General features: G+C 39.9%; 2 protein-coding genes across 2 annotated transcripts; both read left to right on the forward strand.

The window, feature by feature from the left end:
- The first annotated feature begins 1,455 nt into the window (after window positions 1–1,455).
- On the forward strand, window positions 1,456–8,135 carry LOC146609288 (tapasin-like). The gene is made up of 8 exons (XM_085345981.1): window positions 1,456–1,818; window positions 2,959–3,150; window positions 4,417–4,665; window positions 4,788–5,147; window positions 5,294–5,617; window positions 6,790–6,891; window positions 7,093–7,121; window positions 7,278–8,135. The coding sequence occupies exons 1-8, from the start codon at window positions 1,758–1,760 to the stop codon at window positions 7,287–7,289; spliced, it is 1,329 nt and encodes a 442-aa protein (XP_085202107.1). The 5' UTR covers window positions 1,456–1,757; the 3' UTR covers window positions 7,290–8,135.
- Window positions 8,136–9,099: 964 nt separating this feature from the next.
- daxx (death-domain associated protein) lies at window positions 9,100–23,408 on the forward strand. Its single transcript, XM_085345932.1, has 11 exons — window positions 9,100–9,392; window positions 10,796–11,054; window positions 12,186–12,635; window positions 12,951–13,082; window positions 13,221–13,337; window positions 14,786–15,017; window positions 15,455–15,624; window positions 18,287–18,428; window positions 18,977–19,511; window positions 20,393–20,519; window positions 21,511–23,408. The coding sequence occupies exons 2-11, from the start codon at window positions 10,812–10,814 to the stop codon at window positions 21,568–21,570; spliced, it is 2,208 nt and encodes a 735-aa protein (XP_085202058.1). The 5' UTR covers window positions 9,100–9,392; window positions 10,796–10,811; the 3' UTR covers window positions 21,571–23,408.
- The last annotated feature ends 1,305 nt before the right edge of the window (window positions 23,409–24,713 follow it).

The raw sequence follows: 24,713 nt of genomic DNA on the forward strand, positions 1-24,713 counted from the left end.
TGACTGTTTAGTTGGCTCCTTTGCCTTTTTCTCCAGCATTAAAGCTGTGATTTTTAGCTCAGTTCTGTGTTGCAAAGTCATTTTTGGGCCCACAAATCTGCCTGTCAAACATCTACATATATCACAGAGCACGTTTTTCAGCAGATTGAACCAGAGGATGAGAGACATGATAGCACCATGCTAACACTGTAATATTTTTTTCAATTTAAAATTAAAGCAGAATAGATTTAATTTTTTAATGAACAAAGAAAGTGCTTGCATAATCCAGGCTTGATGTTTAATCTGTTAATTTGTCCGCATTTATTATGTTGGCAAAGTGTGAGGAGGTAAACTTAGAATAAAGACCTGTTCATTTCTCCTGAATTGGTGCCACATTCGTTAGGAAAATGAATCATGTTGTCACAGAAGACTTTACACTGAAAGCACCTCTGCAGTCTCTTCTCTTGGTGTATTTAAATGGCAAATAGACAAACACCTATCATTCACTCTTATTTTATCCTTAAATGTAATTATTTTATACAAATGGAAATCTTTATACGTATGCTCCAAGTTATATAGCTTGGTCATCTTTTGATTAGGAGCTTTTAATTCTTCTATAATCATAGGTAGCACATATGTTTTCATCTATTTCCTTGTGTCTATCAAACAAACCCTGCTGCGGCTTTTCTGGTGTGACTTTGATACAAACAATGAGGAAATCACATCAGTTAAAGGTACAGTGGCAAGCCTCGCTAATTCTGTTGGTGGTGTTTTGCAGAAAGGTCAGTCACAGTGTTAGAGCGCCACCACTGGACTCAAACGGCACTCCATTTCCACCGCTTTCTGTGAAACCACGTGATCACTCTGTTAAGTTTCGTTTTTGTGTTTATGACACCCGATCTGGTTTGATTTGTAAGCGTTGGCGCACAAACGGAGAACAAAGAATAGGCTGTTATCTAATATATGTGCCAGGACGTTAAGGCTTCTTGTCTGACTTGTTCTGCAACGTTCCTGCAAAAATAAAGAAGTGAAACAATCAATTGACTGAGAACCTTCACAGACAAACAATCAATTATTAACATCAACATTTTAGACAGGTCAGAAGGACATACATTTAAAAATAAAGTGTACAGCTAACTTCTAATCTGTAAAGAACAAGTTACTAAACTCATACAGAGAAGTAATTTATGATGAATTCTGTATGCATTAAAAAACATAAATAAAAAAAAGAACTTCTATTACTAAAACCAAGGCTTATACACTCAGTATGCTGCTTTTACAATATAAAAACAAAGGCTGTGTGTTTAGATTTAAGACTTTCTATTTTTTCTGTTTCTCTTGTCCTCATCTGACCGCTGCCCTCAGACTGGGTTATCTTTCTGATGCCTTGCTGCCACTGACGTAGCAAGTTACTCCACAATTTGCCTTTGGTTAATTTTTAGTCAGAGGGCTCCATCTAGCGGCGGGATGGCAGTAATCCTGAATGCAATTTTGAAGACGTATTCTTCTAAGCTACTGTAAAATCTTTGTTTTTAGGCTTCCGGGTACTTTAATTTTTCAGATACACATTCACTCTTATGTCAGCTAATACTGATATATTATAAACTTATGGCGTGTTTTTGTGTTTTTCCTGGATAACTGTCGGACTCGTCTGTATGTGAAAGTGAAACTGAACTTGATCTCGGACTTGAAGGGGAAAACCAGCCAACTAAACCTTGTTTAGTCCGTTTGATTGCAGCTAAACGAGGGGACCTGTCTGTGAGGAAACACGGATAAACATGACGGAATTATCTACCATCTATAAACTGTCTCTGATCGCCGTTACCTGCTTTATTCAAGGTAAGCTAGTCGAGCTCATTGTTGCTCTGTTGGTCTGACAGACAAAAATACATCTATGCATGCTGTATTACTAATATTATAAACCGTACATGTAAGAAAAACCTTTTTTATATGCATGGAAGTCATCTATCTGTTCAATAACATATAAAAGTTGCAAAACAGCTGGTTGAAAATGTCAAAAAAAACTTGGACAATAACGTCAAGTTTAACTCTAAGAAAACATAGTAAAGTTCATATTTGATGACCCTTTTACAAGCCGAATTTAAAATAAAGCCCAAATGCGTCTTAAAACGTGTAAGTGAATGTTATAGGTGTATGCATGATTACGTTTAACAAAAATAACATAAATTTAATACATTTTTAACATGGAGTTCTGCGTGAAACCCCGAGCGAGTGGTGCACGTCTATTTTCGTGCCCAAAACGTGATCGTCTGTCCAAAAGTGATTTCCGGTATTTGCCGAAAAGTGATCATCCATATTTAAACTGCTGTAAATGACTTGTTGACCATTAATATGTGAACGAACGTAGAAGCTGCAATCACTTTCTGGCAAAGTTATCCTACATTCAACCAGTTAAAAAGTGTCACGGACATTAAAAACGTCTTCTTTTAGATGTATATGGCCATATCGTATATGAAAACTATAGTCTATTTACAAATACAATCACCAACACCTGAAATCACAAATTAAAGCAGTGCTGTCTTCACTTTAGTGATTTAGACTGTGCGATATTCACAGTAAACAGCTGGAGACTTAATTTTTGGGGAAAGGCAGATGGGCTGTTGTCTGTTTGCTAAATGAAAAATAAAAAAAAGGAGGGGAGTAAACCAAAAGCAAAACACTGAAGGGGTGGAAACAGTTAAGTACAATATTTATGGGTCGCCAGACAGAACTGGACTTTTACTTTTAGCTGTCATTTTAAACTGGACCTCATGAAACATATTACGCTTGATTTAACTTTCTTTTCAATAATAATTCCTATAACTGCCTTGTTTATTGGTTGAGCTTGAAAAGACAGTTTGCACAACAATAATTTTCTGAGTGGATGATGTCGAGAAACGTAATGGCATAATATAACGTGGTCTGATATTTACAGAGGTTTTACTACCCATTAATCTCCTGTTAAACTTTTGTCTGAAGCCTGCAGCAGCAGCTGTCCGGTGTTGGAGTGCTGGTTTGTGCAGGAGAAGGCGGGACGAGGAGGAGGTTTAACTGGAGCTACGACCCAAGAAAAATCCCTGCTTCACATCAGAACCGAAGCAGACGGCCAGAATGACGAGTCCCAGCGCGCTCCTAAAGACATCAACCCTGAAAGAGTCTACTCTGTGATCGGTAATGAGTAAAATACAATCCAGCTTAGTTAAATTAGTTCTGCAGCTCGATAAAAGTCATATTTTATCAGAGTTTACGTCCACTTTTTCTTCTCCTCTCTCTTATCTGGATGCATTTACATCTGATTGAGTCCCAGTATGTCTGAACCATGGCTAGCAGATTTTACCGCTGCTAAAGCCTGAGGCAGATACTTAACGTCCAACATGACAATAAAATTAGCTCAGTTAACAGAAAGAAGTCCATTAGGCATAAAATGATTGAAAACCATAATTATTTACATGAGTACATTTTAGATGATCTGTTGAAAATAAATGAAATGGTTCGGCCGAAACAGTCACACTAACATTTCATCATCTATGATTGCTCCATTCCTTCGCTGTAGCGTCATTTTGATAAATCACAGCAAAAATCCCACTGATGGGTTGATCACCTGACTATTCAGTAATAGTCAGGTGATCAACTGACCTCATATTCGTGAACACACAGGGTCGCCAAACCTCCAGTACAGGGGAAGGCTCTTACCTGTTTCCTTAGTGAAGTCCAGGTGGTGACTTTTTTGTCTGGCAGTGTGTAATAAACATATAGACCAAATGTTCTTCTATAAAACATCCCAGCTGCTCGTTTTAGTCACGAAAATGTCCTGGTGTTTAAAAGTTACTGCACATAAAGTGTGTATTTAGCACATTAGTCTGGAAAACATGTATTTCCTAGGTTGTTAGTTTGACTCCATCAACATTTCTCTTTGAGAATATTATGTAAATATTATGATTACATAACAATTTAGATAATAAATCTAAACATGTATTCATAGCAGCTCTGCATGTTTCTATATTTTTCTTTTTGTATTTTTATGGATTCCATCATTGGACAAAGCATCTCTTTTTAAGATTTATTTGTTATGTATTTTCACATGTGTAGGTTTAAAGGCATATTTGTTTAGGGGCAGGTATGTAACACAAACCACCCTCCACAACATAACAGCATAAAATAATTTGCCATATCTGTCCCATGTGGGCCTCTGAATAAGTAATACTGAGCAACACGTACAAAAACTATACAAAAAATATAAAATGAAAAGCAAAAGAAGAAAATAAAATTAGGTAAAAATTGTAATTCCGCAAACTGTGTTACTTTGTGGGTTAAATTATTCAATTAAAATTATTTACACACAGCTGTTCATCTTATTTTCTTTTATTTATAAACAGATCGAGTGTCTCAGACATCTTACATGTTGTATAATCGTGACCTTTGACTCCTGTTTCTCAGACCCAGCTGGCACTCTCTGCCACCGCTCGCTCAACCCTCCCAGAGGCTCTGTGACGAAGCCCCAGTGTGAGATCAACCCCTTCCTGCCGCAGCCCTCCAGCCTGGACTGGGTTTCCTCGCTCACAGAGTCTGGCCTCAGCCCCGTGTACCTGCAGGCTGAGTGGTTTTCATCTGCATTTCAGGGCCTCAACGAACAGCTGGGCATCTCTACTATCACCCGCGCCCCCACAGGATCTAAAGAGCACAGTGGTAAAGATTTGATTTTAACCCAACACATTTATATCTGGGGGTTCACAGATCAAAAAATTGATTGGCCGACAATTATAAAAGTTTATTATCTCACGTGTGTCGGTCTGACTCTGTTTCCTCAGTGATCCTGAGCGTGACGACTAAAACGGTCTCAGTAAAGTCCAGACTCGGGGAGCCTGTGCAGCTGGACTGCGGCTTTTGGATCAACCCTTCCTCTCCTCTGTATGGGCCTGGATTCGCCGTCGAATGGCGGTACCAGTTCAGAGGCCGCGGACGGCTGATTCTGGCTTACGACGGGAAGACTGACCGCCTCGCCGACACGCAGGAAGAAGGAGCCACGCTGGACTTTGATGCTTTGCACGAGAAAGGAAACGCATCCCTGCTCCTGCAGGAGGCTAAAGTGCTTCACTCTGGGACGTACATCTGCACGGTGTATCTGCCACACCTGCTCGCTCAGGTGGCGCTGGACCTTGAGATTGAAGGTGAGGAAAATGTATTTCTGGAGCATTACGCACGTGTTTGCTTCACTGAAATAAGCAGATGTGTTTTAAATAAACACTCAGCTCTGTAAAAACTCCAGATTTAACTTTTAACCTCATCTTGTTTTTCTGCTCCTCTCTCCACCCAGAACCGCCATCCCTCTCCATCCACCCCTCCACCCTGCCCCTCGCTGTTCCAGGTCAGACTATAAACGTCCAGTGTGAAGCGTCCGGCTTTGCGCCCCTCCCTGTGGAGTTCAGCTGGGAGATTAAAGGTGCCGACGGGAAGTCCAAGACCCTGGATTCATTCAGCGTAACGGGCCACCGGCAGGCCTGGGACCGCACCTTCAGCCAGACCTCCCGACTCGAGATCGACACCTCTAAGCTGGACCTGGGCAGAGGAGGGGAGCTCACCTGTGTGGCCGCCCACGCTGGAGGCACGAGACGGACCAGCGTGACCCTCAATGTCATCGGTAATGTGAAGCAAACCTGGAAGACAAGCAAGCAAATTAACAGCTCAGTTTATGTTGAGTTAAAGCAGTTTTTATACACCTGGAGAAGGTACTAATGATGAAATAGAAAGAAGAAAGGTAGAAACTGATATAAGATAAGATATTACCACTAACAAAACACTTTCCTTTAAATGTGGCTTATTAGGTTAGTATCACATATAAATGACTAAATATTTAACTAATCTTGAAACACGTTTACCTGGATAACTTTTGAGTTATCGTAGTTTGACACATTCTTAGATTTAAGTAAACAGTTTGAATCACCAGCTTCTGGATTTAAAACAGTTTGATTTTGTTAATCACAAAGTAACCATGTGGTACCATTTATGACCCACTGTGATATTTTATTTCTAAAAAGATTTACTGCATCACAAACCTTCAGACTAACCTGAACTGTTGCATTTAAGTAATATTTAATGGCATTAGAACATTTTAGTATATCTGTTATAGATGAATGAAGCAGCACAGATATGATAAACACCATGAGAGCCATTAAAAAATGACTCCTGTTAGTACCTGAAATGGCTCAGTTGGTGAAATAACTCTTAAAGGTTTAATATTGAAGTATATATAATACTGTGCAAACGTTTCAGGCAGCTGTAAACAAAGAATGCTTTCAAAAAAGTGATAATTATCTATTTTTATCAATCAACGAAATGCGGTGAATGAACAAAAGAGAAATTTAAATCAAATCACCTTTGCCTTCTTCTACACTTGCACAGTTTTTGAAGGAACTCGGCTGGTAGGTTGTTCCGAACATCTTGGAGAACTAACCACCGATCTTCTGTGGATGTTGGCTTCCTCACATCTCTCTGTATCTTCATGTAATCCCAGACACACCTGAGTATGTTGCTATCAGGGCTCTATGGGGACCGGACCATCACTTCCAGCACTTCTTGTTCTTCTTTACACTGAAGATGGTTCTTAATGACTTTGGCTCCATGTTTGGGGTCATTGTCCTGCTGCGGAATACATTTGGGGCAAATAAACAATCATTTATATTTTTCAAAAGCATCTTTGTTTACAGCATTTTTTCACACCTGCCTAAAATGTTTCCACAGTACTGTAATAATAATTTAACTGACAAACCTGTTCAGATCAGATGAATCCTAACGATCTTTTTTCCTTTTCAGGTTTCAGTTCTCCGTCCATCGAGGACTCTATGGCGATGGTCGGCGTGGCGCTGGTGCTTTATGGGCTCATCAAGTTTGTCTCGTGGACATTTACCAGCTCAGGTAGCAAATATTGACGCAAAAATATCGTCCAACAGTTTTAATGTGTATTGAAGGTTTTTTTAATCATTTCAAGCTGGAAAAAATCTTGTCACCTTTTGGATCAAATAAAAAAGAATGAGTAATATGTTTCAAAAAGTAAGATGTTTATTAAACTCTGTGTCTGACTTTTTGTTTTTTCATTTGTATTTTCTCTGTAAACAGGCTCAGCTGAGGCTGATAAACAAGATAAGGTAATGTCACTGTAATATTTACTGCAGACAAACATATAAATGTGTTTACAGAAATCTCTTATTAACTTATTTACCTACTGTATGTTTCATCACCCTGGACGTGGTGCTTCTTGGTGTTTCCTTTGAATTTAATTTTACAATTTTTTCCCATCACAGAAAGAGAAGTGAAGATGAAAGAAGGCAACTGACCATCAGTGGCATTGATCCACTCGATATGTTTGATGGGATTTCAGGAGGGGCTTTCCACATGTTCATGGGACAGATTTTTTCTTTTTCTTTTGTTTTTTTTACTGCTCTGGTTTGAAGGTAAACTTGTATGTTTTATGCTTGTTTTTATCAAATTTGTTTATTATAAAATGTTTGGATTCAACTTTTTGTTCTTTAGAAAGGGACAGGGATATCTCGAAGACGCTCAGTTCAAACACATTTCTTGTGATGTTTCTTTAATCTTTCTTTATAGAGCTGTGTGGTTTTGCCTTCCTCTGTTTATGGTTTATATGTCGTCACAAACACTGGAAAAAAAAACTATGAGAGGAAGTTGGGAGGGATGTGTTGAAACATCAGCTTCTGTTTTTTAAAGGTTAATCCTTCCATTCGATGTTCCCGTCTGTCTAAAAACCTCATTAACTCACGCTTTTTGGAACCAGAGATCGGACTGTATTTGTTGGTTTATAAAGAAAAGGAAATGCTGTTTTAATTAAGTAAAAATAATTCAACTAATAATAGACTCATTATTTTAAAAATAATATTTATAATAATAATAATAGACTGTTTAAATTGTCTGTCTTATTTTTGTTATTTTTGTAAATATGGAGATTGTATTTCTGTTTTCATATTATTTTTAGGTGTGTTTGTCTTTTTCTTCATCACATGCTTGCCCGGGATAATAAACATTAAACCTGTGACTGAAATGGAGATTTTACAAACAGAGCACAAAATTCTGCTGTAAGGAAGATTTTAAATTAGCAAATGATTTAAACGGACTCTGAATTTTAATTAAATAAAAAAAATCTCTTGAAACACACCAAATAAGTCCTCTTCTTGTTTAACACTCTGCTCTTATACATGCTTTAAACCACACATTCACTCACACTTACTGGTCACTTCATTAGGTACACCTTAATAATACTGGGTTAAATACTTTTTTGTCCTCAGAGCTGCTTTAATTCTACATGGAATAGATTCAATAAGGTGCTGCAAATATTCTTTGGAGATTCTGGTCCATATTTACATTTAGCATCACACAGTGTCCATGGCATGTCTCTCTCGTTCTGCTACATCCCAGAATTGCTCTATTTGATTGCAACTTGGTGACTGTGGAGGCCATTCATGTACAGTGAACTTATCCTCATGTACAAGAAACCAGTTTGCAATGTTTTGAGCTTTATGACATAGTGCATAAGTCTGCTGGAACAAGGGGCCTGAGGTTCATCAGGAAAATTATACCCCATCACCAGCCCGAACTGTAGACAGACAGGATGATCCATACTTTGATGTTGTTTACCCTAAATTCTGATCCTACCATCTGAATGTTACAGCACAAATCAAGACTTGTCAGAGCAGAAAACGTTTTTCCAATCTTCTGCTGTGTAGTTTGGTAAAGTAGTGTGGTAAAATCCAAGCAGATCAGCATTTTCTAAAATATTCAGAGTCAGACTGGCTATAACCCCCCTACGACGTCGAAAGTAGCTTAAACCATCTTTCTTCACCATTCTGAATCTCACATTGAACTTAAACACAAAATAACGGTAAATCTGATAAAAGTTCAAAACATGAAAGTACTAAATGTAAAACAATTAAAGAAGCTTTATAAAGTCAATTAAGTACATTCAAAGAAATAATAATAATAGTAATAAAAATTGACATCAACGGTACACGTCAGCAGCTGTCCAATGGGAAATGGCATTACTCATCGTCACGAATCTGTCGTCCAATCAGAGGCGTTGATGTTGAGCGGAGTTTAGCGGGTACATTTTCGATCTCGACTCGATAGCACAGCTAAGTGAAGGGGCATTGTTTTGATGAAGAAGATCCAGTCTGATAAAAACGAACGAGATTAGAGGTCATCTCGGGTTTGTTTACCCGGTTCACGAGGCGATGAGAGCGTAACTCGACTTTTTTTCTGGCAGGTTATTTTTTTACTTAGAAAAGTCCGAATGCTAACTAGCCTCCAGAGCTAACGTCAGCTAAGTAACTGGAGTGTTGTGATGTCCTGCGGCGGTGCAACGTTTTCTTGTTTCGTTGTCAACTCCAGCGGCTCGTAAAGAACAGGTCGGTGTGTATCCTACTGTCGCATTATTACGGTGTGCGTGGGCGTGCTTTATTTAACCTTTTGTCTTAAGTTTTCCACCTGTAATGTGCTGTCTGTGTCATCGTGATTAGTTTCACTTTCATGTGTTTGGAAACTGCTATCTCCTGTTTGTTTTCCTATTTTCCGAGTAAACACAGCGGAACGATAACACTGATCAGCCGGCTTCTGTAGCCCTAAATGAAGCATCAAATTCACAAACTGTCGATGCTTCTGTGTTAATGCTGTAATATGGACGCAGGAGCCTGCCTTCCAGTTATTGAAGTTTAACTGATGATAGAAAATGGTGGCATGCAAATCACAGGTTCACACATCCTCAGGTGAATTGTCTAGGCAACGGGACATTGTTGAAAGCAGTCAACTGACATGACTTTGGAGACTTCTAAGGCTTCTGAGGGCCACAGAATGTATTTTAGCAGTTATTCCAGAAATCCATTACCCAGCTTGGGAATTTGAGTGATCATGCCCCTGTTTTAGGAAGCTATTTGCTCAGATTAAACTGTTTTTTTAATCCAGAGGTGCTTCATCTATTATCAGGTAACTATGCTGATCCACAGTAGGTTGTGTTAAAGAAGAGTAGCATACATGTATAAAGCCATTACCTACTGACCAATCAAACCGACCATCATTCTGATGCCCTGGTGAGCATCAGTAAAAAATATGGATTTTTATACTCACCTTTATTCCTGCTTTTTCCCTTTTCACTGCAAGCAATGTTTAAATTATTTCATTCCTTTATATGTGGGTGCAGCTGAAACTGTCTCACACACATCTGCACACTATAGTGTTTATTTTACAAACTAAAAAATTGTAATTATACTTCAGATCCTCCTGTGTCTTTATGGTGGAGCTGTGAAAGTGACAGCTTTGTTAATGCGCACAAATGCATGTGTTCAGCTTTCATTCCTGACTTTAAATTGACTTTTTTGACATTGGAGGACTTTTCCACACATTAATGTAGCACTTTTGAAACATTTCCTCGTACAGACACACAGTAATTTCATCTGGCAGCTGTGGTGCTTTCAGCCTTACTGTGTGTTACTCTTCATTTTGTGTTCTGACATCATAGTTTGTAAAGGTAGCCACTCTGCAGTCATTAGACTTGTCTATGTTTCAGATCTTTCATGTGAATATGACCTGAAACTGGTTCTCTTTGAAACCAGATAAAAATATCCTGGGTTTGTTGAACTCTGTTCACAGAGCAGGTCCCTGCTTTGGTATTTAAATAATCAGAAGTGCCCACATGGCCAGAATTTGTCACCTTTTTTTGTGCCAATGTAAATATTGTACAGATCATGAAAACACTGAAGTTCTGATGCTTGTGTGTCATCCTGTTCTGGTCTCATTCTGCCTGTTTGTATTTTAGAAAGCCGGCGTTTTGAATGGCGGTGGCTCCTGCCTCGATGGCAGATAAAATCATTGTGCTTGATGAGGAAGGCGAAGAAGAAGAGAGTCCTCAGCCCTCCTCCTCTGCCTCCAAATCAAGCCCTGACCTTCAAGCCAAAAATGTCTCGCCGCTCAAAGCTCAGCTGCCAGTGCCCACACACATTACCCAGTCACCCTTCGCTACAGCGAAGAAGACCACGCAGTGTCTGCAGGCAGAGAATCAGAAGTTGTTCACTGAGGTGAGTTTATATGATGTTCCAAAGTTCATGACCAGAACTTAAAATAATGACATTTATGCAGAAGTATTTCATGTGTATCAGACTTCAGATTGCTCTAAGTGCTCAGTTTTTCTGTCTGGGTGACATTGACTTAAAATCTTATCTGTGTGTTTTTAGGCTAATTGTTGAAACATGATATATTTAAATGTTGACTTTTAAATTAAATTAACAAGTAAGATGATCCATGTTTCCCAAATAATACTGTGGGAAACTCAGTGGTGTCATCAGTTAGTTCCTCATTGAGCAGATCAACTCCACTCTTCTAGACTGCAGCTGGTGGTCTTTACCACACTGGGGGCCTGACCAGCCTGCCTGTAGGGGAAACACAGGAAGGTCCACAGCTTGCTGGTCACCAGTAACTCAGCTTTCAGAATAAGAGGGGATTGTATGGTGTTTAACCTGTTATATGTTGTCTCATAGTGATTCAGTAAATGCAAATTCCTGAGTACCGTCTAGTTTTGCAGAACATCGTTCCATGGAGTTTATCCCAGCATGAGGCGAAGTACATCCTACAGCTCTCCTCCACTGGGTGCAAAACAATTTTATTAAAACAGTCATTAAAAAAAAACACGTTTAGTATTTGAAAGTTGGTAAGACCATTTTTGTATATTTCATTTTGATATATAAAAAACAACAACTATAATAAAATAACAATAAAATAACAAAGAAGAAAAAACTATAATAAAAATAACATTCAATTATTATTTTTAATTTGGCTTGTATGACAGTCTCATTAATAGTGACGGTTTTTTGTGTTTGTTTAAGAAATGAACTGATGGGTGGGTGAGGTTGATTTAGTTGGAGAGTGTACTGTGAGAGGATATACCCACTAGCATTAAATATGTATGTAATATTAAACTTTAGATCTAAACTTCCTCATTTAAATTACCTACTTATTTGAAAATATACAGATACACCCTATAAAGTCAATCCTGGGCCACTTTATACTGCAGATTTGTGTTTGTGTTAAAAAAGCACTGAAACCAGTCTTGTAACATCTGTCTTTTTCACTCCCTTGTTGTTCTCTTTGGTTCCTTATCTGTCATACTTTCTACTTTATCTCATCCTTTTTTTCTGTTTTCTTCCCTCCAGTTTGTGGAGCACTGCAGGCCCCTCACAGAGGACTGCCCGGAGGTCTTGACCTTCCTCCAGACAAAGCACTCAAAGGCCTGCCCGGACTTCCTGTCATCAGTGGAGTTGAGGAACACTTTGGGACGATGTTTGACTCGCACTCAGGCCAACCGCTCTAAAACATTTGTCTACATCAATGAACTGTGTACTGTGCTCAAGCAGCATGCCATCAAGAAGAGGCAAACCCTCTTCAAGGTTGACCCTGGGCCTTCTACCTCAACGTCGAGTGATCTTCAGTCTACCTCCGTCACGCTCAAAAGTACAAGCAAGAGTAAAGGTAACCTGGACGAGGAGGAAGAAGGTGTGCAGCCGGCAGCAGATGAAGAGCAGCCTTCCACCTCAGGACAGCAAGCGAACAGAGAGGCAGACCGAGAAGAGGAGAGAAAAGCTAAAAGAGCCTCCAGGAAGCAGGTTAGTGTGGATTAGGTGTTGCTGTTGAATGAATCTTGGGATTATAATCAAAGTTTTATTTGTATACTGTATATTATATATACAGTTTTATTTGCACAGCACAATTTGCCTCAGTGTTTTTAAAATTACTTCAATACAGTCATTTTAAAAGGGAAAAAGAGTAAAGCAGATCAAAGCACACTGGTTAAGGCAGCCATTAAATATAAACTATTAAAAAAATGAAATATCCCTCCTTTTTTATTTTTCAGCAACAGTAAGGGTTTGACACTTTTGTAGGAAATGATCATTCATGTCTGTCCTGTGTGTTCCTCTCAGATAGCGTACCTGGAGAACCTGCTGAAGGTGTACAACGAGGAGATCTGCCGCCTGCAGCAGGCTGAGCTGAGTCTCACTGACATGGAAGCGGAGGACTCGTTATACATCCAGGAGCACAAACTCAAACGCAAGGTCAGCCTCCAATGTGGTGCAGCTCGGTGGCTTCCACTCTCTAATACAGACATTAAAGCTGTAAAAAGTAAATGTTTACGACAGCCTGTGTGGCAGCTGCTCACACCTCCCTCACGTGTCCTCCTCCTTTTTTTCCAGATGATGAAGATTTATGAAAAACTGTGTGAACTAAAGGGCTGCAGCACACTAACAGGCCGAGCCATTGAACAGAGAATCACCTACAAAAGCACTCGTTACCCTGAGATCAACAGGAGGGTGAGCTGCACGTTGTTGGGGCTACTTTCTAACCCGAGGGGTGGATTAATACGCATCTGCAACAGAGCCAGGCTTTTTTTGCATTAACTGCCTCATTGAAACCAAATACAGTTATGATGACTGTGGTTCTAAACTTTGTCTGTTAACTCTGGTTTTACACTTCAGTCTCTGCGCATGCTCACGTTTATGTGCTGCTTTACTCGTAGAAAATTCCATGCAGACATTATCAGCAGAAGGTTAAATGGCCGTAAAGAAATGTTAAAATCAAACAAAAAACATTAAACAGCAAAGGCAATGCCGTGTTTATACACTGTTGAAAAAACATGACAGTAAAAAAACAAGGGGATGTCCAATAGTCCCGGTATAACACAAAGTCACTAAGGCCTCCTCATGTAACAGCTCGTCTCCCATGATCTCCTCCATACTTGAACCTATGCTGGGAGATGAAGCAAGCCTCCTTATGATTGCATGTGTGGATGTGACATCATGGAGAAGCTGGACTGCCTGTGCAGCCTGAAGGTGCTGCTTCAAGCTGCCACCAGTGACAAAAAGCAAAACTAGAGAAAAGTCATTAAGGATGAGGAGACGGTCTGTGGCACCACGTCCTAAACCCTCACATCTCAGTCAGCGTGTTCAGCAGTTTTATTTATACAGCGCCAAATCACAAAGACAACAGACAACCCTAACAATCATGTGACCCACTGAGCAAGTGCTTTGGAGACAGTGGGATGAATGCTATAACTCAAGAATGCAGTGACATAGGATTTTAACATTTTTATAATAGGTGAAGTTAATAGGAGGCTGAGTGGGAGCTCTGATGGCCGTTAGTATTTTTCCGATTGCCTGAAAAGATGTCTCTCCAGTCCTCCGGTTGACACTTTCATTTGAAATAAAGCAGTTGAAATGGATTCACATCTGGACTGATTGATATTCCTTAATTTAAATGACTTGATCTTACACTGCAGTGATCCAGTGTTCCCTTCATTCTTTGAACATTTGTTGTTCTGCTCTGTGTGCTCTCAGGACTGCTGTTTATGTTGAGCTCTTCTGAACTCTGTAGCATTTAAACTTGATTCTAATTCAGGTCTGATGCTGTCGTATAATCTAATGAAACATTTGGGTTACATTTTAGTTCGTGACTAATTCAGATTTACTGATAAAATATTTTTGGTTAAACTGATAAGGTTTCTAATTTAACATTAACTGTGAGCATCAGTGTAAAAGAGATTAGGCCACAGATTAGGACTAAGCATAAAAACATTATTGGTTTCTTGCTGCTATTAATGGTTTCTGTCTGAGGTTTCCGAACTATTTGCAGTTCTTTATAAAACACAAACTGGCAGACACACACAGCGATCACACAGAAGAGATTTGTATCTGTGATTATTTAATTTCATGGAGCTATATTTTCATTCGAGTTTTTTCCTCTGTGTTCCTCCCTTTGTCAGATCGAGCGTTTCATCAACAGTTCCGAGGTACGACACAACCCTCCTGATTACCAGGACATCCTCCAGCAGGTGTTGCGTGCCAACGATCGCCACAACCTCTGCTTGACCAGGAAGCATATAAACCAGATCGCCCAGGAGGCGTTCAGAGAGACCGGGAGCCGCATACAGGACCGCCGTCACCTGGACCTCGTCTACAACTTTGGCTCTAGCCTCACCGACACCTATAAGCCTGGTAAGATAATAAAGAGAAATGCTGCTGCTCGTGCGGGGCTTCACTGTCTGACTGCACACTGAAGTGTTTCTACTCACAAATCTGAGCGTTGATTTGAATTAAAATATGAATATTTGTTCATTAATTTACTTTAAAGTTTGCTCCACACTTTCAGTTCCTCACTGCTGACATTTTTGCTCTCATTTAAAGTTGTGACAGTTTTTATATTGTTTTTGATGTTTAAAAAAATAATTAATAAAATGTATTTTATTTAATTATCTCTCTGGTCGTCCTTTCATACGTGTTTAGAAGGATTAGCACTAACTCACAGACTTTTTCCATTCGTCTTCTTTCTTTCTTTATCTACATCTTATCTAAATAGTAGAAAACACCTGGAATGTCATTCATGATGTAACTGTTCATCCTCTTGTCTCTCCGCCCTCCGCCTCCCTCTTTAGCCACAGACCCAGCTCTGAAGGACCCCTCACTGCTGAAGAAACTGCGGTCGAACCGAGAAGTTGCTCTAACTAGCCTGGAGGAGGTCATCAAGAAGTACGCTGTGAAACAGGACGACACGGAGGAGAAGGAGAGGAGCAAACGACTGCAAAAAGACAGGAAGGACAAAGAGGTAACAGAGGAACATCATCACAGTGATAGGTTTGTAGCTTAAACCTATTCGCTGGAACGTTGAAGACAATTTAATTACACAGCAAAGTAAGACACGAGTAGGCAAAGTTCTTTATGTTCCTCGTGCACGGGAGAGAACTGGACAAACGCTGTTCCTTCGCTTGACCCCAGTTGCTCTCGTCCGCTCCCCCGTAACACTGCTCTTTTATTGAGGTTACATGAATATACATAGGTTCATTAACATATGACGTCTACCTACACACAAAGAGTACCTTGCCTGTGCGTTGTGTAAGTGTGTGTGTGTGTGTGGGGTCAGAGTGTGACCCGATAAGCGACTTCCCTAAACCTGCTGGTCTGGAAGTCCAGCAGTTCATCTAAACAAAAGGCACTTAGACTAAAACAGACATAGCTACGTTTATCCTACCACAAAACAATAAAAGAAGGTACAACCTCCCCCATGCTCCCAGGATGTGGGTGTGAATGCCAGAGCACTCTGGAATGCACACAAGTCTTTGCAGACTATTAGCTATTAACACTATTAACTATGACATTGATTATAAAACTCTAAGCATATATGAGTAGATATTTCTAAGCATAAATGACAATCAACAATATAAACCTGACACACATTTTTATGTGTGAAAACATTAGATTTTATGTCTTTCTGTTTTTCTGAGAGGTCGTTCTCCGTCACGATGGGAAAATATTCCTCTTCTTCTGCCCGTCTCCGCTGTGGTGTGCCCCAGGGCTCGGTACTGGGTCCTGTGTTGTTTTCTCTGTATATGTTGCCCTTGAGCTCCATTTTTGAAAAACACAATGTCTCTTTTCACTGTTACGCTGATGATATTCAAATCTACCTTCACCTGACTGGGGATGCTTTATCCTCACCACATCCTCTGTTTGACTGTCTGAGTGATGTCAAGGACTGGTTATCACGTAACTTTCTTACTTTAAATGGAAAGAAGACAGAAATTATTGTTTTTGACCGAAATATGCCTCTGGGACAATTGACTGGCACATTTGGGCCTGTTGCTAACTACCTTACTGATACTGCCAGGAATCTTGGAGTTTTCATGGATAGTTCCTTCAAACTTGACAAACAGGTCTCTACTGTGGTAAAAACTAGCTTTCATCAACTACGCCTAATCTCTAAGGCTAAACCCTACATACCACACAAAGATATGGAGAAACTCATTCATGCTTTCATTACGTCAAGTCTGGACTATTGTAACTCACTCTACTTGGGTCTACAATCTTCTCTTCTGCAGCGTCTGCAGCTGGTCCAGAATGCCGCAGCACGTCTCTTGACCGGCACTAGAAAGTTTGACTCTATCACCCCTGTTCTGAAAAATTTACACTGGCTTCCTATCAAATATCGAATTGATTTTAAAATTCTATTGTTTACTTATAAAATTTTAAACAATATGGCACCTGACTACTTAGCTGATCTCCTCTGTCTGTACAGCCCTCAGAGAGCACTAAGATCATCGGGCCAACTGCTCTTGGTGCAACCTAGGTCTCGGCTGAAGACCAGAGGAGACCGTGCCTTTGCCGTTGCTGCACCCAGGCTATGGAATACTCTCCCTCTTCATATTCGCGCGTCAGATTCCATTCAGTCTTTTAAATCACGTTTAAAAACGTATTTGTTTGATCTGGCATTTAAGGCGAATTAGGGTAATTTACATCTGGCTCTGTATTTAGATTATGTAATTATCTTATATTTTATATATTTGTAATTTATATTTTATTGTGATTTTATTTGTACTGCGATTTTACCGGAAAGCACTTTGGTGTACTTTGGTCTTAAAAATGTGCTATATAAATAAATTTTGATTGATTGATTGAACATCAGTCTGCTTTATTTCTTAAAAAGAATTAAGGTCAAAATTTGTGGTACATCTTGTGTATTGAATAGCAATATATTTTACAGTTTAATCTTATAAAGCAGAGGAAGAAAGTATTTTAATCACACAGGACTGTAAAAGTACCAAAGTAAAGAAGTAAAAATTTAACTCAGGTTTTACCTTTTCTATTTATTTATGTTCTGATGAGGTATGTTGGAGTTAATAAATAAAAAAATTGTCAATGTCAGTAAAATTTGCTGGCTCAGAAATATAAAATACATAGTGGGGAGGAAAAATTGTAATGTGACAAAGAAAAACATTTATAAACCTGTGAGTCGTGTTTGGGGGAAAACAAAGAAACTGGAGTGTTTATTTGTTTCACTTAATCCCAAAAGTTTTGTCTCATATTAATCTGAAATTATGAGACTATAAAAGATTTTAGTTTTGTGCTTGTTTGTGCGATCATGCCTCAAGAGTTGGCAGTTTGTCTTGTAATCGGAAGGTTGCCGGTTCGAGCCCCGACTCTGTCGTTGTGTCCTTGGGCAAGACACTTCACCCATTGCCTACTGGTGGTGGTCAGAGGGCCCGGTGGCGCCAGTGTCCGGCAGCCTCGCCTCTGTCAGTGCGCCCCAGGGTGGCTGTGGCTACAATGTAGCTGCCATCACCAGTGTGTGAATGTGTGTGTGAATGGGTGGATGACTGGATGTAGTGTAAAGTGCTTTGGGGTCCTTAGGGACTAGTAAAGCTCTATACAAGTTCAGGCCTTTTACCATGTGTTTGTGTTCTGAATCTTGTTTAATTTCCTTTGCTGCGTTTCAGGGCCACACGTCAGGAAAAAAAGTGGAAACTGAAGAGATGAATGGCGTGTCTGAGGAGGAGGAGGAAGAGGATGAAGATGATGAATCCTCAGATCCAGACATAGAGGAAGAGATCCAGGCCAGCACTCAGCAGGATGGACCAGGTTAGACCAAATAAATGTGGTTATATTGAAGCAACATATTGGCTGACAAGAATCAAATTAGATATAAATCTAATTTCATTGTTCACCACAAAAGCTGCATGTATAGAACACAGGAGTTTGCATCTAGGTAACTGCCCTCTGCGGTCTGTACCAGGATCTAAATATTCTTATTTTATGAAAACATAACTGAGTTTCTGAGATTTTAAGTCACCGCTAGGACTGCTGCTAAGGTTAGCCACACTGTGCTGATAATGTGTAACGTATGATTTAATCATTGAACAGAATGATTAACAATTTAATGTGACTCATAAACACACAGAGAATTCATACAGACAATGTTTAAACTCATCCGTCAGATTGGGCTCAATTAAAGACTGTTTTTCTTCCCTTTAGGCTGTTATTTAGTCTGTTTTTTTTCTCCCTTTTAAACAACGAATACATTCATACAGTCAAATAAGTGTTATCAGATTTCAAAAACTGTGACCAGATGAAGGGGGCAGAGATAAGAGAAGAAAATATTTATGTGCCTTTTTTGCTTCTTTCTTTAGATGAAGAAGACAACGAGGAAGACGACATTAACGAGGTGGAACAAGCGAGCGAAGGCACCAACAAGGAGGATCAGAACGATGATCAGATTGCACACGTTTCTGCAGGCGAAGAAGGAAGCTTGAAAGATGAGGACGAGCAGGTTACGAGTCCTGCTTCTGATGAGACAAAGTCCCAGATCTCGCCGCTGTCTGATATCCCCTCCCCCGCAGAAAGCCCCAGCCAATCAGAGCCCATGCAGACTGATGACCAGAGGCCGTTATCGAATGGTGACCACAAGAGCTTACAGGAACCTGCAGATTCTTCCAGTCATGAGTCAGTCGTCCTGTCAAACTACAACCAAGGCGAAATGGGCCTCACAGCAGCAGCCAATGGGAAAGCATCTCCGTCATCGCCAGAAGACGGCGTGGAAAGGTGCGGCACGCAGACAAGCAATGGCACGTCTCCACCGCCCAGCCCCAGAACCACGAGGAGCCAGAAGAGGAAGTGGGAGGAAAGGAACTCGCAGAGTAGAAAGAACCTAATCATCCACGACAGGTGAGGCTGTCGCTGAGAGGTCAGGAGTCCACGATGAAAATGTGTTTGTGAGATAATTAATAATACAAACAAACAAATAATGACTTATTTCTCAAAGTCAATGTGAATGTATTTGATGCTCTTTAGCTTTGTAACTTTTATAACTGTTCAGAAGGCAGAAGCAGGTGTTATAATGTGTTTATAGTAATATTTAAAACTGTAGGAGAGCAGCATGGAGGCCTGCTGCTCTCAGGAGGAACAGTTTTACGCCTCCACCGTGAAAAGCTGATGAGGCTTTGTTTCCACTCTGCCGGGCGGCGTGAACACGATAGTTCAAGATCGACGCAACGGAGCATTTTCAATTTGAAACCATCAGTGCGTCTACTGGGACGCTGAGGCCTTTCACCTTTTGAATACGATGAACTTAAATAGTTTTAATAAACAGAATGTGAAAGGTTTGACTAGTTTTTAATTAAATAACCAAATTTGTGTCAGGATGAGAAATTCAGGCTTAATTAAACTTCTTGGTGGTGATTTGACCTCAGAATAAGTGTGGCAGTGTGAAAACACTCATGTTTAATTACCAGTGAGGTAACAGTTGAACTGGAAATTAATAATGGTATCCTAAGACGAGCTCTAAAATCATTTCTCTTGCTTGTATCAAGAGTTACCATCATTTCTGTTGTGTTCATCACTTCATAATCTGAGACTCTCACTGACTGTGTCTAATAGACGAGGCTGCATTGAAATGTGTGACTTCTTTGAAAATGTCCAGTTATCGAAAATCCTGCTCTCATTTAAATTGTAGTTTCAGCTCTTTGAACTTGAGTTCATGGTTTTATTTCTCTGGGTTCATTTATTCTCTGTATGTTTGTTGATCTTGGCTCTTTCATTCTCCTCAGTGATGCGGACATCCCTCTGGATATGGGCGTTGTGACCTGCAACTCTCCAGAGACCACTCGAGCAAACACGCCAACGCAGGAAGTGGTCAGCAGCTCGCAGTCGACACCGCCACCGAAGAAAAACAAGGTGGGGCAAATAGAGTCATACCAGAGGAGCTGAGTTTCAGGATAGAAACGATGCAGTGAGGACGACACTTTGAATAAAACACCTCACGTGTCTGAATTTACAGTTATTTTGTCATTTTGACAAACTGTATCAACACAATGGACCTAAAATAACACACAAAAATAAAACCTCAAAGTGGTGAAAAGTGAAATAGGTTTTGCAAAATATATTTAAATGTTTAACAAATCATTTTTATAGCTTGAAGTCTAAATATACATACATGTAAAAAAAAAAAATTTTCTTTTACAAATTTTGTAAACAGGTTTATCCAACTACTTACATTCAGAAGTGTGTATCTGTTCACACAAATTATTTGTGCCACTCTGAAAACTAGTTCCTGTTGCCCACAAGACAGAGGGGCACATCACAGGCCTGACAACAGGATGTGTATCACTCCTCCTGTTGTCCACCTGGAGACGGTGTTTACATTGAAGGCTGCCTTTGGTGTTTTTTTTGTCCAGCTGTAGCTGCGTCGTTGTTTTGACAGACACACAGAAAAAACCCCACTTCACTCCAAACGAGCTTAATGCCACAAATCTCAAAAATTGCTGTTCTCGCAGCCATTTTCTCAAAACTTTCGTCTGTTACTAAGCAACCAAATGGTGTGTTGCCATATAATTTTGTGATAGGCTGACAAGGTGAATTTTTCCATGAATAGTAAAGGGCGTTGAAAAGCATGGCGTGAATTATCATAACTCTGGTGTTATTTGGCCTCTCAACACTAAAAACTGGAACGTAGTTGAAGTCTTCACTTTTAACACAAGTTAACAACTGAGGCTCAGCGAGGGTGCGTCTTGTTGCCACGTCACCTTAAATTGGTCATGTGATGTGGGCACACCGGTACGTCTGTCAACAGCATCAACATGTTTTTAAAGATGTTTTTATTCTGCTGATACTCCGAGTGTTTCTCCAGAAGAGTAAATACTTTATGCTGCTGTCTGTGTGATTGCAGGTCAACGTGGCGACACAGTGTGACCCAGATGAGATCATCGTCCTGTCAGACTCAGATTAACCTTTAACCTCAGAACTCTGACTAGAGTCATTTACAGCAGAGGAAGTCTGAGGTTTGAAGCAAATAAAAGCCAACACAACTGTTTTTGTAAAGAACTGGAATGAAATGTTTGTGATTCAATGTGTATAAACGCCAGCTGAGGCAGCAGGTTCTGGGATGCCCCTGCTGTGCACTACAGAATAAAGTTTTCATTTGATCCGAGCAGGGAAACTCGAGCTGACGCTGACCTCGGCTGCTTCTTGCACTTTGGGTACAGAAACTAACCGCCACTCATTGTGTCGCTAAAAATAGTGAAATACATTCTGTTTTTTTACTGCTCTGAAGCTGAAAATACTTCACTGGGATTCTTTTTACTCGACCTGAACGCTGATTTGTGGTTGGTGTGTTTTTAGGTAACAATCAGTGCCTGATTAAAATTGAACTGAGCAGTCAGACGTGAGGCCCAGATGTTGAATTTCACTGGACATGGCTGCTCTGGCAAACTTCCAGTTTGTTTACATTTTTATATTTCAAATCTGTTTTCTTGACAGAGCAGGCAGTGAGGTGATGTTCTCTATTAAAGTCCTTCTATTGATGTTGTTTTATTTGCTGCTATTTATGATCTGAGCGAGCTGTGCCGTGGTTTCAGTTGCAGCAACGACAACAGGAAAACATTTACACTGCTTAGATGTTTCCTCTCACAATTTCGATTCAAAATGAATTCGGTTAAAAGGTTTAAAATAAAGTAATTTACCTACTGAGGCAGGTGCTGGTGAGGCTGCAGGAACAGCTACAGGAACGGAAACGCTGAAAGTTCTCTTAGCAAACCCCACAAAAAAACAATCCCCCACCCCCCCAAAAAACTGCAACAAAGTCTTCCTGCTTAAACATGTTGTTGTGCTGCATCACTCACAGGAGACAAAAGCATTAATCTGAACTAACCAAATCACTTTTGAGTCATTTGTGGGACTTTTGTTGATTTAAAAACTAAAACACACCAGTGAGCCACAATTTTCAACCTTTTGAGGATTTTAAAATAATGCTACACTCACAGAATGTATTAATCCTCGTCTGAAAAGTAGTTCTAAACAAATCCGCTCCTCCTTTTGGAGTAGCGTATGCTGAAAACTACATGCCCAGCTGTTTTAAGAAATAACTGCATATTTATGAGCCTCATTTCCAGCCGTCTCTAATCATAACCAGCAGTAAAGCGCAGGAAGTTATGACGCGTACCGCTTGTCGAGGGGTCTGTTGACACTGAAATATAAATAACAGCAGTCTTATCTTTAAAGCGGTCAAATTTCATCCCAAGACAGACGAACTCTACCTCTGCCCGCAAGTGTGCGTAAAAGATGGATGTAGTCGACATCATCCATTTGTTCCTTAAGTCCTGATATGTCAAGCTGAATGTTTTGGCGAGGTCAGGCTGAACCCCCTTTAGGTAGTGACCTGTCAATCATGAAGTAGGCCTGTTTTTCACCGGGTGCATTTGTTTGTCCTCGTTTTTCTAACGAGGATCATAATTTACTAAATAAACGTCAAATTCAAGAAAACCCAAAAGCAGCGACTGAGGCCATAAACCGTAAAGTCTTAACAGCTCATAGGTCGATGCAGATTTCTATAGACTGACATCTTTGCAAGTAATCGCTCCCTACTGGCCGTTAGAAAGATTACATGGTGCTTCCACGCTGGCTTTACTGTTATTATACAGTAATAACAGTCTGAGCGCCTCTGCGGGATAACCACGTTCTTTCTGCCTGCTGCCAAAGCTCAACTCAGCCAAAACTAAACATGAACACAAAGATCACTGCAGGTCTGGTGACTCTGCGTTTGGGTCCTTTTAGAGATCCTGAACACCTTTAATTATAAATACATTCTGTACTTTATTCAAGGTTTGTTTTGTGTTTTTGTTCTCGTGTCGGTGCACTGGGCATTGAGAAAAACTTTTGTTTTTTTGTTTGCTTTATGCAGGCTTGGAGTTCAATTGTTTTTTTTTTGTTTGTTTTTTTTTCTTTTTTTGTAGTAGCAGATCGCCTCACAGGTGAAACGATGATATTTTGGGGTAAAAGCTCTTTTCAGAGTTAATAAAATGCCTGGAATGTTACCTTTGCTGCGATCTATTAGACCTCATTTATGCAGAGGAATGTTTCGTCATTCACTATGAATTTGTTCATTTTTTTTTTTCATTTTTGATATTAAAATAAATACTTTTGTCATAAAAGACTCTGCTTCTGATTTTTACTTGTAGAATTAAAATATTTTAATGTCAGTTTTTCAAAAGCTGCAGATTGGTTTTTGTCTTTCTTTCAGGTACTTTATCAGCTGGTTTATGTCATGGCGTTAGCTCAAACCCACAGATGTTGCTTCATGTTGTTTGCCCCTTGAATAATTTACAAAAATCAGAATGTTCCATTTAGTCTTTAACAGCTTCACTTAATTATGAAAGCAGTGCAAATAATTGTTCTGTATAATGTTTCAGAGGAGTGGTGTAATATTCAATGTAAGAAACAAATTATTAAATTATTATTAAATTATTAACGTAAAGCAGCAGAAAAAACATGAAAAGAAAGATCGAGAGACAAACGTCTTCTCCTGGACAGGTGAGCTGCTTCATTTTTCCCATGATGCCTATTGTTACACCCTACTTAAAAGCAAGGTTGTATCTGGGGTGGGGTGTGACACAAAGTGAAAAGAAAACTATTAACTGCCACAAAGTTAACGTGGCAGTTAAAACTATTTCACAACCAAACGACCCAATGAGGCCCAAAATCCACTGTGGTTCACAATTATCTCTGTAAAGGCACACCTTTTTTGCCCGAACCACTGTAGCCCACATCCCAGAGAAAAGCAAAGGAAAAGGGGGCGTGGCATTTTGAGGCGGCAGTCTTGATGCAGTGCTGACGAGCTGCACCGCATCTCAGCTGCAGCTTGTGAGGCAGACCTGGAACACAGGAGGAGGAGAAAGAGCTCTCTCACACGGGGAGACCCCCGGTCAGCGACCAAAACACCTATCAACAAACTTATCTTTGCTGTATGTGGCTAATAGCTTAGCATTCTGCTAACTATGATCACTAGAGTCTCGAGCTTCACTTGTACAGAGACGCCAATAATAAAGTTTTTCCTCAGCTGGTTTCTCACCATGTGGGGAAAATCGATTTAAAACA

Source organism: Diplotaxodon limnothrissa, linkage group LG22 (genome assembly GCF_057381915.1).
Source record: "Diplotaxodon limnothrissa isolate DT_005_m linkage group LG22, D_limnothrissa_male_GT1.1, whole genome shotgun sequence".
NCBI classification, from domain to species: domain Eukaryota; kingdom Metazoa; phylum Chordata; class Actinopteri; order Cichliformes; family Cichlidae; genus Diplotaxodon; species Diplotaxodon limnothrissa.